At 63.5% G+C, this 17,364-nt stretch overlaps 1 protein-coding gene across 2 annotated transcripts in view; it reads right to left on the bottom strand.

Annotated features, from left to right (window-relative positions):
- Positions 1 to 17,364, bottom strand: part of CACNA2D2 (calcium voltage-gated channel auxiliary subunit alpha2delta 2) — a 210,010-nt gene that overhangs the window by 5,486 nt on the left and 187,160 nt on the right. Inside the window, exons 5-22 of one of the 2 annotated variants that reach the window (XM_062586056.1) lie at positions 14,425 to 14,469; positions 11,308 to 11,446; positions 8,345 to 8,476; positions 8,189 to 8,246; positions 7,076 to 7,126; positions 6,873 to 6,972; positions 6,585 to 6,743; positions 6,403 to 6,510; positions 6,213 to 6,291; positions 6,085 to 6,134; positions 5,893 to 5,982; positions 5,741 to 5,809; positions 5,550 to 5,624; positions 5,339 to 5,413; positions 5,017 to 5,088; positions 4,742 to 4,813; positions 4,518 to 4,579; positions 2,741 to 2,817 (exon numbers count right to left, since the gene is read on the bottom strand). In XM_062586056.1, coding sequence (XP_062442040.1) covers positions 2,741 to 2,817; positions 4,518 to 4,579; positions 4,742 to 4,813; positions 5,017 to 5,088; positions 5,339 to 5,413; positions 5,550 to 5,624; positions 5,741 to 5,809; positions 5,893 to 5,982; positions 6,085 to 6,134; positions 6,213 to 6,291; positions 6,403 to 6,510; positions 6,585 to 6,743; positions 6,873 to 6,972; positions 7,076 to 7,126; positions 8,189 to 8,246; positions 8,345 to 8,476; positions 11,308 to 11,446; positions 14,425 to 14,469 — 1,513 coding nt within the window. The remainder of the gene's footprint in view (positions 1 to 2,740; positions 2,818 to 4,517; positions 4,580 to 4,741; positions 4,814 to 5,016; positions 5,089 to 5,338; positions 5,414 to 5,549; positions 5,625 to 5,740; positions 5,810 to 5,892; positions 5,983 to 6,084; positions 6,135 to 6,212; positions 6,292 to 6,402; positions 6,511 to 6,584; positions 6,744 to 6,872; positions 6,973 to 7,075; positions 7,127 to 8,188; positions 8,247 to 8,344; positions 8,477 to 11,307; positions 11,447 to 14,424; positions 14,470 to 17,364) is intronic. The other variant, XM_062586057.1, reaches the window with a different exon arrangement.

Consider the following 17,364-nt stretch of genomic DNA (forward strand, 5'->3'; position numbering starts at 1 on the left):
GGCACATTTATATATATGCATGTTTGCCGGGTCGGATGGGTGTCTCTCTCTCGTTAGGATAATCGACAACGCAAAGGCACCACATGCTCGTAGGTGAAACGGAGTCGCTACAACAGTTCGTTGTAATAATAATAATAATAATAATGATAATAAAATACTTGTCAGGCATCGTCATGGCCAAACCAGGGACCTTTAGGAAGACAGTCCAACCAGAGGCTCGCCCGCGGCTCCGGGCGCCGCGCGCCCCCCGCTTCCCCCCCTCCCTCCCTCCCTCCCTCCCCCTCGGCTGGGGGCCGGCGGGCCGGGCTGCGAGTGGGGCCCGGCCCCACGGCGGGGCTGGCGGCGGCGGCGGGGGGCTGCCGGCCCTCCTGCCGGCCCCCGGTGCGTGGCGCGGCACAGCCGCAGGTTGGACTGTGGTTCTCCGAGGGACCGTAGGCAGGGGCTGGATACAAGCCGATGAGAGGAGGAGGAGGAGGAGGAGGCGGAGGCAGAGGAGGAGGAGGAGGAGAGGATACAAAACACTCGTACTTAGTCCGTCAGCATTGCCATCACAGGGGCGCCGGGAAGAGGCAACTCAAGGCTGATAGAACAGGGCCGAGGGTGCAACGCGGCCACCTGCCCCGTCCCGTCCCCCCCCGTCCCGTCCCCCGGCGGGGGGCTCCGCCGTGCCGTGCCATGCCGTGCCGTGCCGTGCCTGCCGTCCCGGGGGCTGCGGAGGGGCTCGCGGGGCGCCGGGCCACCTCCTGCTCCGGCGAGGGCGCGCGGGCGCACCCACGGGTGCCGCAGGGACGGCCCCGGCGCTGGCCCCGGTGCGAAGCGCCGCGGCGGGGCGGGCGGTCTGGCCCCCCGGGACCCCCCCCTCCCCGGCCAGCCCTGTCCCGTTCAGTTGAGTTGTCTTAGGAGGGAGGAAGCTCGGGAGCGAGGACGGGAACGGAGGGCGGGCGAGAGAGTCGCAGGGCAGGAGCGAGAGAGGGAAGAGAAGAACGAGAAGAGGGTTTGGCGAAGGAGGAGCAGGATAGTCGAACTAGCTACGGAAAACCTTGTCGATCCCAAACAGCACGGTCTCGCGCGAGACTGACTCTCCAGCGACATCGCTTTGGATTTCTGAGCAATGCGCAGGAGGGGAGTGGGGGAGTCGTCGTGATAAAGCTCTCATGAACGTAACAAGACATGTTGCCTCCAAATAAAGGGTGAACTGGGGGAGTGGAGGAAGAGGAGGAGGAGGAGGAGGGAGGGAGGGAGGGGGAGTTCGGTGGCGGTTTGCAGGTTTCGGCGTGGCAAACGGGCAGGGAAATGGGCAAGCAGGCTGGGAGAGGTGGGGAGAGTCGTGGAGCAGGGCTGGGTGGAGGGACTGGACACGGGGCGGGTGACGGGGGCGGTGAAGGTTAGTGGTCTAAGACTGAAAATACTTGCCCTTCATTTTGATGTTTGGTACTGTGTGAATCCACCATAGAGAGAAAGCAAGAAAAACAACAAACAAAAAAACGACAAACAAAAAAAAAGGGGGTTGGGTGGAAAGGGGGAAGGGGGTACAAACAATATTTTATTCAATCGCTGTTTGAATAAAAATATTGTGTATCATAATCATACCAAAAGGAAACCTCTTGCAGAAAACGACATGAAAAAGAAAAAAGAAAGAAAAAAGTAAAGAAATAAAAGGCCACAGTGAAGTAATAAAAAATATGCAAAGATACAACTAGAGAAATATATATATATATATTCAATACTCAAAAGGAAAATGAGAGTCAGTAGCAAACACTTGCAACAGTCTTGATATAGAAATGCTCTTACTGAGTTAGCAGGGCATGCAAAAAGTCGAGGTTCAAAGAGACAGAGGGGGAGAGGGGGCAGGCGGAGCGCGGGAGGGGGCAGAGCGGGCGCCCGCCGGCCGGCCGGGCCCCCGGCCGTGGCCCGGGGCTGCGCGGGCGTCGGACGAGCCCCCCTCCAGCCCCGGGAGCCCGGGCGAGGGGGAGCTGCCGGAGGCGAGTGTCGCCCCGGAGCGAGAGCTGGGGGCGGCGGGGGGGGGGGTGGGTGGGGGGAGAGGGTCCGGCTCGGCCCTGGCAGCACAGGGCCCTCGGGAGCGGCGTGTCCTGTGCCGGGAGAAAAGGCTTCGGGAAGGGAGAGGGAGGGAGAGAGAGAAAGAGAGAAAGACGGTGGGGTGGGGGGGGGGGCCAGGCTAACACACAAGTACACAGATTAATCAGAAAGGAAATAAAAACCAGAAAGCAACCAAAACTCAAATCATAAAAGTAACAGTGGCTCAAAACAAAACCAAACAAAATCAAAGAACCATCGTAATAAAAAAAGGAACGGAAAAGATCCATGCAAACTTTCACAGGCTTTCAAATCAACTGGCTGCTAGAGTTATCGGCTAGTCCCCGGAAAGCAGACGGGCAGCGCTCCGGCCCGGCTCCTCTAGCCTCGCCAGCTCGGCTCTTCTCCTTCTGCAGACACCGGGGTCTAGCCTGGGAGCTGGGGGTCTCCGGATGCCAGGGGAGCCGGTTAAAGCCTGGCATCCCGGGCGGGGGGCACCCCCAGGTCACCGCTTCCTTTAAGATGTGCGTGCTCGTCTCTAGCCGGGTCCTACTTTGTCCTCGAACATCAGTTACTCCTGTCTCCTTCTGACTGCGCAAGTTTTGGCCTTATTTGCTCCCCGACAGTCATTTCTCGGTGCTAGCTGGGGGGGTGCAGGGTGAAAGGAGGTGAGACAGGGCAGCAGGAGGAGCAAGGGGCTACTTACACTTCACTTGGAGGATCTGGTCGCTCAGGTTGGCCTGGATGTAGTAGGTGCTGTAGGGAGGCAGGACCAGCCCCAGGCTGCGGAGGGAGAAGGGAGACAGGCTGCGTCGGAGCTGCTGGGGAGCCGGCGCCCTCGGCCCTTCGGGGCTGGTGGCACACCGCCGCGGGGACGCTGCGGCCCGCTTCCGGGCTAAAAACACGCCTCTGACCACCGAGACCAGGAGCAGGCCCCTGGGAGGTGACGGTGCGCGGTGGTGGCTTTCATGCCTGCGTGTGTCCCCCGAGACAAGTGAGCACTGGCTCGTGGGGACCACATGCTCCCCGACGAGCACAGCAGAGGTGGTGGCACCTCGGCCAGTATGGCAGAGCTGGTGGCACCCCAGCAAGCAGACCAGAGCTGGTGGCACCCCAGCACGCACGGCAGAGGTTACTCGTCCCAGTCTTCAGTTCAGACGTGCCTGCCACGTCTGCCACGTCAGTGGACAGTCACTGCACTCCCTGTCCGTGCTGGGCTGGCTTGATGCCCTCCAGGGGCCTTCAGGAGCTGTGGGCTAGCTGCAAGCCCCCGCCAAGGCAACAGAGACTCAGGGGCCCTTATTCCTCCCATCCCTCCAAGGAGCCTGGTCAGAGGAGCCCCAGGAATTCCCTTGGGAATAGCTGTGAGCGGGCAGGGCCTCCAGGCAGCACTCAGTGAGTCTTGCCTGCCGTGCTGGAGACCAGTCCACAGCCCCCAATCGCAGCAACGAGGGGCCCGGAGCTCTTGCAGACCAGCTGGGGATGTTATTTCAGCCCTCTCCCACAGCACCACGGCCTGGCACTTTGTCACCCCTGTGCCACCACCCTCCCTTGACAACATCGCTGTTGGGCTCAGCTCCAGATGGGTGTCACCGTGCCAGCCACAACGCAGACCGGAGAGGACCGGAGCTGGGCAGAGGACACATGGAGAGAGCAGGAAGGGCCTGGCAGCTCTTGGAAGTAGCGCTGACCTTTGCCAGCTCTTCCTGAGCCATGAGAAGGCTATCGGATGGTGGGGACATTGGGAGGAACATATGGCATCTTGAAGAACGAAGGCAGTGCGTGTTGGATTGCATGGACATGCTGACGCATGGGTTACATGTCTGCTGACGAAAAGCTGGTGGGAACTGGGTGATAAACGTGGAAGAGAGGTTTGCTCTCCTTGTCCTCCAAAGCAGCCGGAGTCGTTTCTTGCTCAGACAAGCTTCACGTTGCCCCCTTGCTGCGGGGACGCAGCTTGTTGCATTGCAGCTCGGCCGCTCCACGCCCACCTCGTGCTGCTTCCACGAGACGCCCAGCCCTTTCCTCGGGTGACAGGCAGAAATGGCAAAGCCCGGGCTCAGATTCCCCTTTCCCATCCGGTTTGCGTGCAGCTGGCAAAGGCGTCCCCGTGCAGTGCTTGCATGCCAGCCCTGCTGCAGTCCTGCCCCAAGATCTGCCTCGCATTCACCTGCAGCAGCCCCAGCTTCTGCCCAGAGCCCGGGGGACCGTGGTTGCGGTTTTAATGCCAATGAGCTGAGGGCAGCAGCTTTCAGGAGGGCCCAGACCCTCTAGAAAATCACTAGCTGTGCAAAGAGCTGGACGTCACATTTGCAACCTTCTGGCTCATGGGACGTGTTCACGGCGGCCTTGGAGACCTCCTGAGCTTTAGCCACCGGAGCGCGTGCCGGCGCTGGCTCGGGAGCCCTGCTCTCCCCGCAGGCCCTGCTCGGCGACGCTCGTGCGAACGCGCGTGCGGGCAGAGCGCGGGCAGCGCCGCTCACCTGTAGTTGGTGCTTTTGATAGGGGCCCACGTGTAGGTCCTGAACACCTCGTCGATGTATTGCTGCGGGCCGGAAAGAGCGCGTGAGGCAGGGCTTCACGGGACCCGCGCCGGGGGGCCGGGCCGGGCCCCGGACCCCGCTGGCGGCACCGCGGCGCTCCCGGCCGCGGCGAGGGCGCAGCCCCCTCCCCGCCCCGCGCCACGGGCGACGCGGCAGCTCTCTACCTCGTCCACGGACTTGAGGAGGGTCTTGATGAACCTCTGCCCGTCGTTGCCGTCGATCATGCTTCGCCGGATCTAGGGGACACGAAGGGGGCGACCGAGGGCTCACGGCGCCGGCCGCGGTGCGGTGGCAGCGGCGAGGCGCGGGGCAAGGGGAGAGCGGCCGCAGGGATGCTCCGGGGGCAGAGAGGGAGGGATGCCGGGGAGGGGCGTCGGGCGGGAGGCAGCCCCAGGCCCCGCGGTGCCCCTCCGCGCCGAGGGCCCGCGGCCCTGCCCACCTCCTCCTTGTTCTCGTCCTCCAGCTCGGCGTCGAGGAAGTCCAGCGTCACCGGCTCGCGGAAGTTGATGATCTGCAGGGAGAAGGCGGGGGGGGGGGGGGGGGGGGGGAGGAGACGGCGAAGGACTTCGCTGCCTTCACCGCTGAGCCCGGGCAAGCTCGTCCCGGGGCGGCCCCGCGCGCCCGCCGCCCTCCTTCGCCCGGCAGCCCCGGGACGGCGGGTTTCGCCGAGGGCCCGGCTGACCCCCTCCACCGCGCGTGGGGCCGGCGCACCGGGAGCGGGGAGCTCCCCGCCGGGGCGGCCCGGGAAGCCCCTCTCTCACCTGGGGTTGCAGGTTGGGGTGCAGCAGGACGTATCCGTTGAGGTCGATGGCGAAGACGTACCCGTTCGCCCCCAGCTGCGGGAGGAAAGGAGAGCTCAGGGAGCTCTCGGGAGCTCCCGGGCCCCGGCTCGAGGCTCAGGCTTCCCCTCCGTCTCCAAAGAGCTCGGTCCCGGCCCGGACCGGGCCAGCGCCGCGGGGTCCCCGCACGCACGTTGTATCTCGGCGTCAGCTTCTTGATGTCGTTCAGAGCCACGTCGATGCCCATGACGCCCAGGATGAGCTGGTTCTGGAGCGGAGCCGGGGGAAGCGGCAGCGTTACGGGCCGGGCGCGGGGGAGCCGCCGCCGCCGCCGCCGCCGCCGCCGCGCGAGGGCCGCGGGCAGCCGCCGCCGCCGCCGCCTACCTTCCTGTCGCCGCTGTCCTCCGTGAGGTTGAACACGGGCAGGGTGCCCGTCACCACGAGGCCCAGGCCCTGCGCGGAGGCGGACGGGCGGCGCTCAGCCCGGCAGCGCCGGAGCGGGGCGCCCGCCCCCGCCGCCCCCACCGCCCCCTCACCAGCGCGTCCTGGTAGACGTTGGTCCACTGGACCTGCTTGGCCCGGTTGCCGGCCAGGACCATGGGTCTGCCCAGCACGTCCAGGTACTCCTGCGGGGAGACGCGGCGCGGGGCGAAGGCGTCGGCGCGGCACCGGCCCGGGGCTCCGGCCCGCGCCGGGCAGGCGCCGCGCAGCGGGGCCGCCGGCCTCACCTGCGTGTTGATGCGGATGGCGCCGATGGAGGGGATCTCGAAGTAGTAACCTTGGGAGAGAAGGGGAAGGGCAGCTATGGCGGCGGCGGCGGGGGCGGCGCGGCGGCGGCCCTCGGCCCCGTCCCCACCTTTGTTGGCGCAGGCCATCCACTGCAGAGGGGTCACGTCGTAGTTGTGCTGCCCCACGGAGAAGGTGAAGACGCGCACCTGCGGAGACACGGGGGGCTCCTGCTGCGCCCGGGCGGCTCGCGGGATCGCGGGGTCCCGCGGGAGCCCGCTTCCCCGCCGGCGGCGCCTCCCTCCCGCCGGGGCGCTCACCGTTTTGTTGGGCCAGTTGTACTTCTCGAAGACGTCCTGCACCCGGTCCTCCCCGCCGTCCGTGAACATCATGATCATCTTGTTGCAGTTGGCCCGCGTGATGTTGGACTGCGGGGCGGGGAGAGGGCGGCTGAGGCCCGGCGCCCCGCGGCGGCACCCCCCCGCCCCGGGCCCCGGCTCACGTTCTGCAGCTGGTCAAAGGCGTACTCGAAGCCGGCCTTGTAGTCGGTCGTGCCCTTGGCCACCATGCCCTGCACGTCCTCCTTGAAGACCTTCTTGTTACGGATGTTGGCTTGCACCAGGTGCTTGAAGCACGACACCGGCTTCGCCTTCTCGTTGAACTAGGAGAAGGCAGGGGAAGGGGCCTGAGGCGGGGGGCCGCGCCGCCGCGGAGGGGGTCTGTGCCGCCGCCGCCGCCGCCGCCGCCGCCGGGCTCGACCTCGGCTGTGGCCCCGCGCGGCGCCGCTCACCGAGGCCACGTTGACGTAGTCGTCGTCCGAGAGGGTGTCCAGCATCTCGTAGACCGAGGTCTTCATCAGCTTGAGGGTGAGGCCGCTCACGCTGCCGCTCCTGCCAGGGGAAGGGGCAGGGTCGCGCGGCGTCCGCCCCCGGCGCGGCCCCGGGGGACCGCCGCGGGGCCGGCTAAGGCGCCGCGCGCCCGCCGCGTACTCACACGTCCACGATGATGACCATGTCCTTGGGCGAGGAGGCCCCTTGGATGTACCTGCGGGGAGCAGGGCCGGGGGATCGGCGGCGCCCGGGCCGCGCGGACGGCCCCGGGGCTCCGGCCGGCCGGCGGCTCGGGCCGCTGCCCCCGCCGCGGCGATCGCCGGGCGCCCCACGCGGACTAACGCTCGGGGCTCCGGGCGCAAGGGCCGTATTTAATCGGGAATTTAACGGGAATTAAATAATTCCCACTTAGCCCCCGGGGCTAGCGGAGCGCGGGGGGCACGGGCACGCCGGCGCTGCCCTCCGCGCCGCCCGGCCGGCCTCCTCTCCTCCGGGAACCCGCGCGGCCGCTGCGATCGAGAGCAGTTAATCACTGACGCGGAGCAATCAAAGACAATTAACCGCGGCGGCGGGACCATTAATTTTCTGCCAAGCAGAGGCGGCTGGCGCCGGGCGCGCGGCCGCTCGAGACGGCCGAGCCGAGCTCCGGCCGGGAGGCTGCGCGGGGCGCCCGCCGGCCACCAGCACCGCCGAGCGCGCGTGCGGCCGGCGCCAAGCGACGCAATCGCGCCTAACGCGGCCTGCGGCTAAACCGGCGCTTGCAGCTATCGCTTAAGCGCAGCCGGTCGCTGCCTCGGTATTTCTCTCTCCGTCCTCCTGGCTCTGGTTTTCACGAGCGGTTTGCTTTCTGCCCCTTTAAACGGGCTGCAGCGGCAGCGCCGGCAGCGCGCGCGCGCGCGGCGTTTGCAGCTGCAGCCGCGGCGGGGAGCGGCGGTGCTGGGGGGCAGCGCTACCTGCCCTCTCTGCACCCGGGATTTGTCTGCCTCCCCCCTCCCCTCCGTCTCCCCGGCGCTGGGGAGCGGGGAGGGGAGCGGGAGAGGAAAGCTGCGGCTTGGATGCCCCTGCCTGTGTTACTGTCTCCATTTTCCAACGCCAACGATGTGTGAAATGAAAGTTGGACAGAGCTGGCTGCTCCCAGACCCGGCAAGGGCGCGAGGAGGGGGCCGAGGAGACGGGGCGGGCGAAGCCCTCGGCGGCCGCGCGCCGTCCCGCCGGGGCCGCCTTTCCGCCCCCCCACCCGCCCCACCCCGAGGCGGCCCGGCGCCGGGGCGCTCACCACGGCCTCCGGCGCACGTCGTAGAGATCAATCTTGTTGGGCGCTCTCCACGGCGTGGCTGCGGGCGGAGGGGAGCCGGTGAGCGGGGCGGCTGCGGGCCGAGGCCGGCGGGACCCCCCCCTCCCCATCCCCGGCGTGGCGCCGGCCGCCACGCACCCGGGTAGTAGCGGGTGACGCCGGTGGCGCTGCCGAAGACCTGCCAGAGCAGGGAGGGATCCTCCTTCCGGTTCTCGATGAAGACGTCCTCCAGGGCCTGGGTCCAGTTCAGCTCGTTGAGGATCACGGTGGCTGCGAGAGAGCGAGCCGGCGGGTGGGCGCCGGCGCCCCAGGCGGCAGCGGCGGCAAGGGCGCAGCGCGTCCCCCCCGTCCCGTCCCGTCCCGTCCCGACCCGTCCCCAGGAGCCCAAACGGCGGTCGGCGGGCTCGCGCGCAGAGCACTGCATCCCGGGCGCCATCCGTCGAGGGAGATTTTCTCCTGCTCCTGGACAGAAGCGCCTTCGAACAGCAGTTTACTGCGCCAGGCCCTCCGGAGCCGCTGCTCAGAGCAGCGCGCCCGGAGTTACGTTATCTGCACGTGTACTAGGATTTCTTGTTTGGCCCCGTCAAAGGCTGCGTTCTGGGTTTTCTGCAGAGAGCAGAGGCCAGGAGGCAGCCCTATACTTTCCCTGTGCGGGACTGCAGGTCCTGTATGCTCCCCGTGCACCAATGCAGCCCTATACCTTCCCTGTGCACGCACACGGCTCTATACCCTCCCTGTGCGGGACTGCAGGTCCTACACGCTCCCCGTGCACAAATGCAGCCCTATACCTTCCCTGTGCGGGACTGCAGGTCGTACATGCTCCCCGTGCACAAATGCAGCCCTATACCCTCCCTGTGCGGGACTGCAGGTCCTACACGCTCCCCGTGCACAAATGCAGCCCTATACCCTCCCTGTGCAGGACTGCAGGTCGTACATGCTCCCCGTGCACAAATGCAGCCCTATACCCTCCCTGTGCGGGACTGCAGGTCGTACATGCTCCCCGTGCACAAATGCAGCCCTATACCCTCCCTGTGCAGGACTGCAGGTCGTACATGCTCCCCGTGCACAAATGCAGCCCTATACCCTCCCTGTGCGGGACTGCAGGTCGTACACGCTCCCCGTGCACAAATGCAGCCCTATACCCTCCCTGTGCAGGACTGCAGGTCGTACACGCTCCCCGTGCACAAATGCAGCCCTATACCCTCCCTGTGCGGGACTGCAGGTCGTACATGCTCCCCGTGCACAAATGCAGCCCTATACCCTCCCTGTGCGGGACTGCAGGTCGTACATGCTCCCCGTGCACAAATGCAGCCCTATACCCTCCCTGTGCGGGACTGCAGGTCGTACATGCTCCCCGTGCACAAATGCAGCCCTATACCCTCCCTGTGCGGGACTGCAGGTCGTACACGCTCCCCGTGCACAAATGCAGCCCTATACCCTCCCTGTGCAGGACTGCAGGTCGTACACGCTCCCCGTGCACAAATGCAGCCCTATACCCTCCCTGTGCAGGACTGCAGGTCGTACATGCTCCCCGTGCACAAATGCAGCCCTATACCCTCCCTGTGCGGGACTGCAGGTCGTACACGCTCCCCGTGCACAAATGCAGCCCTATACCCTCCCTGTGCAGGACTGCAGGTCGTACACGCTCCCCGTGCACAAATGCAGCCCTATACCCTCCCTGTGCAGGACTGCAGGTCGTACATGCTCCCCGTGCACAAATGCAGCCCTATACCCTCCCTGTGCAGGACTGCAGGTCGTACATGCTCCCCGTGCACAAATGCAGCCCTATACCCTCCCTGTGCGGGACTGCAGGTCGTACACGCTCCCCGTGCACAAATGCAGCCCTATACCCTCCCTGTGCGGGACTGCAGGTCGTACATGCTCCCCGTGCACAAATGCAGCCCTATACCCTCCCTGTGCGGGACTGCAGGTCGTACATGCTCCCCGTGCACAAATGCAGCCCTATACCCTCCCTGTGCGGGACTGCAGGTCGTACACGCTCCCCGTGCACAAATGCAGCCCTATACCCTCCCTGTGCAGGACTGCAGGTCGTACACGCTCCCCGTGCACAAATGCAGCCCTATACCCTCCCTGTGCGGGACTGCAGGTCGTACATGCTCCCCGTGCACAAATGCAGCCCTATACCTTCCCTGTGCGGGACTGCAGGTCGTACACGCTCCCCGTGCACAAATGCAGCCCTATACCTTCCCTGTGCGGGACTGCAGGTCGTACACGCTCCCTGCGCACAAATGCAGCCCTATACCTTCCCTGTGCGGGACTGCAGGTCGTACACGCTCCCCGTGCACCAATGCAGCCCTACACCCTCCCTGTGCACGCACACGGCTCTGTACCCTCCCTGTGCAGGACTGCAGGTCCTACACGCTCCCCGTGCACCAATGCAGCCCTATACCTTCCCTGTGCACGCACACGGCTCTATACCCTCCCTGTGCAGGACTGCAGGTCCTACACGCTCCCCATGCACCAATGCAGCCCTATACCTTCCCTGTGCACGCACACGGCTCTATACCCTCCCTGTGCAGGACTGCAGGTCCTACACGCTCCCCGTGCACCAATGCAGCCCTATACCTTCCCTGTGCACACACACGCTGCTCCGGCTGGGAAGGGGCTCGGTGCCCGGCCTGGCCGGTGCAAGCGCCGAGGGGCTGCGAGGCCCCGCAGCAAGTTCAGCCCTGCTCCGCTTTTGCTCCACGGCCGAGCGCGGTGATTTACGGGGCGCTGGCAGGGCGGCAGCGACCGTGTCGCCTGAAGAGCAGCGGGGGGGGGGGGGGCTTGGAAATGATGAATATTTCATCCCGCGCAGCCTGCCCTGCTCGGCCTCCCCCGCTCCACTCTCATGATTTGCTTCATTAGCTGCTTGGCCTGCGCTAGCTGGGTAATAAAACTAATTGCAATTTCTAATCGACTGATGCTGGCGCGGTGAAATCGCTCCACCGAGGCGGCTCCGGGCGCGGACGCGCCAGGAACGACTCCGGGCAGCGCTTCGGCGCGGAAAACGCCGCTAAATAAAACAAAAAAGGGGCAGGAGCGGGACTGGCAGCGCCGCCCGGGAGCCCGCGGCGAGCGCGGCCGGGGGCACTCACAGCCTTTGTAGATGTCCGTCGGGATCTGCACGGCGGCGTACGAGTAGTTAACCTTGGTCTTGAAGTTGGCGTCGTCGGTGAACTCGAGCTTCAGGGAGTTGGACTTCTCCCTCTCGATCTCCTCCCCGTCGGGGTCGTCCTGGGGAGGGAGCGGAGGCGGGCGGTCAGCGGGGACGGTAACCTTGCCGCGCTGTTTTTGGTGGCACGGCAGGTATTAAATCGGACAAAAAAAAATCCAGCAAAAAAAAAAAAAAAAAGCCTTGAAAATCAATTAGCAGCGAAAGGCAACTATCAAAGAACAAATTAAAACGGAGTGCAGCTTAGCGCTCTGTCAATAAGCAAGGCAAACAATATTTAATTACGGCGGAGCGATGGCAAATCCCCCACTGCCGGCGCTGGAAGGCGCTCCGCTCGCTTCCGCGCGGCGCTGGCGCCCCGGCGGCGGCTCCTCGGCTCCCGCGGCGGCCGGCCGGGGGGCAAACGGGCCCGCGGCCGTGCGCGGGGAGGAAGCGCGGAGCGGGCCGAGCTGCCCGGACAGCGAGCGAATCGCCCTCGAGCCCGAGAAAAACGACAGCGGACGGAGAGCGCCGCAGAAATCACCTGGAAAACGCCCCGCGAAGAAAAGTCCGAACCCCAGCGAGGCCTTTCCAAAGGATGAAGCCTCGCGTGCTCGGCGCCCGCGGTCTCCCGACCCGGCTATCGGCTCGCCCGTCAACCACCCGGGGTGAGGTCTTCTGCCTGCCGGCTATTCCCCTACGTTGTAACGTTTGCTCCCTCCTTCACCCAAGCTGCACCCACTACGTTGCAGTTACCGACCCCCCGTTCGTCATTGCTCCGTTACATCCCCCATCGGCGAGCGGCTAATCTGTATTCCCCGAGGGTCGGCGCTGTCTGGCTGCTTTCGTTCAGGGAGAGGCACGCGCATAGATCTCGGAGACGGATCGGCAGCTGTCCACGCGTGGGCCGCTGCACGCATCCCTGACGCCTCTCCGGCGAGCGGACCCACCGGCAGAGCCGACGCTGCCCCAGCCCCGTTTATCCCCCTCGAGCGCCAGCCCGCGCGCTCGGGGGGGCTGCCCGGATGCAAATGCCCCCTGCCCGCCTCGTTTTTCCGGCTCCATGCAGACCGCGTGCCTTGGGGGTGGTGGAGGGGGTGCGGGTGGTGGAGGTGGTGGTGGAGGAGGAGGAGGAGGTGGTGGAGGAGGAGGTGGTGGTGGTGGCAGAGGTGGTGGAGGAGGAGGTGGTGGTGGTGGTGATGCGGGGGGGAGGAGGTGGTGGTGGTGGTGATGCGGGGGGGAGGAGGTGGTGGAGGAGGAGTAGGTGGTGGTGGTGATGGTGGTGGAGGTCCTGGTGGCGGAGGTGGTGGTGGAGGAGGTGGTGGCGGAGGTGGCGGTGGCGGAGGTAACAACCTCACGCCGGCACCGCGGCTCTGCTGCCCGCAGCCATAAGGCCAGACGACCGCCTTCTGCATTGAATTTATACAGAGCAAACACGGGGGGGAAACCGTCCGTGTTCTCCCGGCTTTGCAGCGGTTCAAGGGAAGGAGCATCTTGTTAGCTCCCCGGCCAGACTCTGTAGCCTCTCCCGCCACTACATTTCTAAGGTGCTTCAAAATACGTATTTTATGTTCTACATGTCACAACACACGTATCTGAATGTTACTTGAGATACATAAATCCACTGGAAACCATAGCGCGGTAAGATACGATATCATATGTATTTATCGCATCAGCAAGAAGCCATCGCGAGCCGAGCGCCTTTGCCGCCTTCCGTGTTTTAACGGCTGCGCTGCCGGTCACCGCGATTTCCTGCGAATCTCCCGAAATCCGCTTCACCCAGAAGCTTTCCTGGAAGCTCCCAGGCTCCTGGCAAGTACCCGGCCCCCGGCACGTCCGCATTCGGGCCGGCTCCGTGGGTCGACGCCGAGCCCAGCGCCGGGATTTAGCGCCGGGAGCGAGGCGGTGCCTCCTCCAGCCGCGGTCCTGCCTTCGCCGCCGCGGCGCGGGTTATAAAGAACGATCCGTCTCCCCCGCTAGCCTGCTCCCCTATCCCCCCCCCTCTTTTTTTAATCTTTGCCAAAGGTACTGTTTAGAGATCTTTCTAGCCCATTTATTTTTAAATTACCAGCCAGAGGAGAGAAGAAGAAAAAGAAGGAAAAAAAAAAAAAGAAAAAAGAAAGAAAAAAGGAAAAAGAAAGTTCTCGGGCTGATAGCTTATCGGAAGGAAATCCAAATGTCACATTGGTTGCGAAAGTTGGAAGATTAAATTTCCCAACACCCTTCATCTGCTGCTGACATTTAGGGGCTTTTTTCTTTTCTTCCCCCGCCTCCCTCCTCCTCCTCCTCCTCCCTCTGCTCTGCATGGCCGGGACGGCGAGCCGGCAGCCCCGGCGGGCTCTTCCCGCCCCCCAAGCGCCGCGCCGTGCCGCGGAGGGGGGCCCGGGCCGCGGCGGGGGGCGGCGAGGTGCCGCTCGCAGCCCGCCGTGCGCGGTACCGCCCGCGCCTCGGCCGGCCTCCGTCTCCGTCGCGCCGCTTTTGGCACGCTCCGGTTGGACGGTGACCGAACCGAAACGCTCCGGCTCTTCCTACCCGCTTTTCGGTGCCTTTCGCGCATCCGAAGCTGCCGGACTCACCCGGAGCTCGTGCGTGCTCTCAGCTGGCGCGTATCTGCGTTTCGCAATGAAAAAACCCCGGGGCTCGGGAACGTTAGCGCGGCCCCAGCGAAGGGGCCTTCACTTCAGCTGCATCCCGCTCCGTTTAAACACAAAAACCGGAGCTCCGCAGGGAGAACATGGCGAGCCTGCCGTTTGGCTCAATTCAAACGTTCCGGTATCATCTTCCTCCCCCCTTTTTTTTTTTTTTTTTTTTTTTATTTCATCATCACCATCTTTTCAATCTGTTATTTTGGCTAGAATTAAATTATCCGGGATTTCTCTGGGAAGCAGCGAGGGCATTAACAGGGAACGCCCTCCCTCCTGCAACCCACAAATGCTTGCGCTAGGACGCAGACCATTTTGCTAGGTTTTTTCCCCCCCCCCACCCCGTCCCCGAAGGGGGGACGTGCCGGAGGCCAGCAGAGCGACTGGCCCACCCGCCTGCCGCTGGGGCCGGTACTCACGTATTCGGTGTCGGCCTTGGAGTCGTAGTACTCGATGTCTTCCTCCTGTGGAGCAAAGGGAGAGCGGAGTTAGCGCTGCGCACGGCTGGGGAGCCCCCGCAGCCCCCCATCCCCACGCCGCGCCGGGCACGCGGCTGGGGCCACGCGGACACCTTTTTAGGATGATTGCTACCACGGTTACTTAAAGACGAGAGCGAGCAACCCCGCCAACACCTTGAAGGCGCTGCCACCATCCTCTTCCTCCCGCCTCTAACTCCCGCGAGAACGAAGCGCCGAAAGGGGGAGGCAAAAGAAAAATAAAGGCGGGGGGGAAAAAATCAACGCAGCATCTTCCACTTTCTGCTACTGAAAAGCCTAGTCGTTACAGGAACGTGCTCGTTCACTAGCTGCGATTCGTTGTGAGGTGCCGAGGGGTTTACGGCAACGCGGGGCGGGGGGGAAAACCGGCGCCCGCCTCTGCCCCTCGCCGGCACCGCCGGCTCCCCGGGGCCGTGGCCAGCTGCACTTTGTGATTAACGGAACCCCGGGAGACCCGTAACGCAAACGAGCTCGTTTCATGTTTAATGATCTTTAATCAGGAGCCGGTGTGACTAACAGCAGCCATCCAGAAGGTGCCTTCTAGAGCGTTTTATCTCCCCTCGACTCCTCGGAGAAGCCGAGCTCTCCTTGGCCGGGTCCGCTCCCATCGAGGCGGTGACGGTGGGAGGCCGGGCTGGGTGGCCAGGCGGCTGGGAGCACGGCCTGGCCCCACGCCGTCCCCACCGCGGGGGAAGGGACCTCGTCCTGGAGGCAGGCCAGGGCTCCCTGGGACCTTCAGGAGAAGGTCCAGCTTTGGACCAGCGCTTCGGCTGGGCCGGCGGCAGGCTCCCTGCTCTGGCATATCTCCTCCTCCCTGGCCAACTCCTCCGTCTCCGGCTTGCCCGCAGTCTTGCCTTGCCCACCCGCTGCTGCGGGATCCCGTCCCTGCAGGCGCCTTGCGGCTCAGCCCGGCGAGGTGCTCACCGCACCAGCGTCCCTCGTGCTCCAGCTCCCGGCTCCCTTCCAAAGCCGCTCAGGCAGTTCCGACGCAGAAAGCCGCGGAGGAGCTGCTCGGACTGAAAAACACAGCGTCTCCTCCGTACGCTGCCTCGTCCCGTGTCTCCCGCTGCCTACCGAGGGTACATCCTGGTCCCCGTGGCGCTCTCCCAGATGGCCCATCTGATGATGACGCCCATCCGACGTGAACGCCAAACAACCAGCCTTATTCTTAAAGCCCAAATCCAGTGCCCTCTAAAAGCACCTGGAGAACATCTAGAGGGTCTCCAGAGAGGAAACAGGGAGCCAGGCAACTTCCTCTCCCTAATACTTCTGGTTTTATAAACCACGCTCATCCTCTTCGCTTGCATCCTCTCTTCCTCTCCTCTGGCCCACGTTAAATCAGGCACACTCTCCGTGCACATCTCACTCCTGTTTCTAGAGTTTTTAGAATGAAAAAAACAAGTGGGTGAAGATGTTGATGTTGATTTCAACATTACCTACAAACATTACCCCCTTCCCTTACAAATGATGCTACGAGAAAGCACTTGGTGGTTTTAATTTGGTGAAGGAGAGATGGACAGTGGGTAACTGCTCCTCAGTAATGTGTTAACCGCTGCCCATTTCCTTACCCTGTAATTGCCAAACAGCATCTGTGTAAGAGCATTGCAAGTGCCATATCATTACGGGATAAGCACAGGATTATTTTAGTCTTCTAAACCCTCAGTGCAGGTTACAGGAAAATTACTTTGGGAAGTAAGTGCAGTCACGGAGTAATCTGCAAAAGCCAGGAAAGACAACGCCATCACCCAGCCCTTCTCTAGCAAAGCTGCTACCAGTGACCACAGTGCCTGCACCGACTGCCTTGGGGCCACCCCGACGGCCCTCAGCTGGGGCTTCACCTGGGTAGGACCTCCTCGATCAGGCTCCAGGAAACTCCAGGAATGCCACATGCCTAGCTGCATTTTGTCCATCTCCGCTGAGCATGGGAGGTCCTGGGGACCTGAGCAACACTGAAGAGCTAGAAACGTGCAACCCATCCGCTCCCCCATCCCACAAGAGCATGACTTCTGGCAGAAGAGGAGCAACCCAATGCCCTGCTGAGCCCAGGAGCCTGCAGAAGGGAATCCTCTAGCTCCCAAATCTGTGATGTTTCAGCCCAGAGCTCAGCAATGGAGAACAGGGCAGAGCACCTCTGGCAGGTCCCAGCGTTTTCCCCAAGACCATGTACCTATTTGCCCCCCTTGTGTCTTCCCAAACAGCCCCGGTGCTCCTATTCCCACAGCTCCATCCTTTCCTCCAGTCCTTTGGAGATTTTACACTAATACGCCAAGTTAACAGCTAATTAATTAAAACCAGTCTGCGAGTTTCTTGAGAGCTGCAACCTGACTCCTTCCTGGTTGCTCAAGTGTGGATCCTGTTTCAGCAAGAGACCTGTGGAGGGAAATCCCTGGCTGCTAATTGGGAAAGGAAGTCCGAACTCTAAAAAGCCAAGGACGAGGAAAGGCATCGGAAAGCCTTCTGCGTGCAAGGAGCTCGCACTGCAGTTCAGTGGTGAAGGGACCCCCCTCCTTGCCACCCAGCACACGTTCTTCTCCCCAGCCTCCAAGAGCATAAAAATAGGTCCTTTCCCCCCTAAAACAGTGACGGAAACTAAAAATAACGTTAGAAAGGTCAGTGCTCGGACATCCTCTCTCAAGCCTTGCGACGTCAGGATGGAGGGGAGCTGGCCGAAACCTCTGAGTCAAACAGTCCAACACGGTGGCAATCAAATCACATCACACTGGCCGGCTGACACGCATCACGCACGCCCAGCTTTGCCCAGCCCCGAAAAGCCTTCTCGAAAGGATGCTGTGGCTTGTCTGCAAGCTGTCTGTCTGTCTGTGCAGGCCCTGTGCCCATCTTGATGGGCTCAGCAAGGGTTTC

This window comes from Rhea pennata, chromosome 12, assembly GCF_028389875.1.
Source record: "Rhea pennata isolate bPtePen1 chromosome 12, bPtePen1.pri, whole genome shotgun sequence".
Taxonomy (NCBI): domain Eukaryota; kingdom Metazoa; phylum Chordata; class Aves; order Rheiformes; family Rheidae; genus Rhea; species Rhea pennata.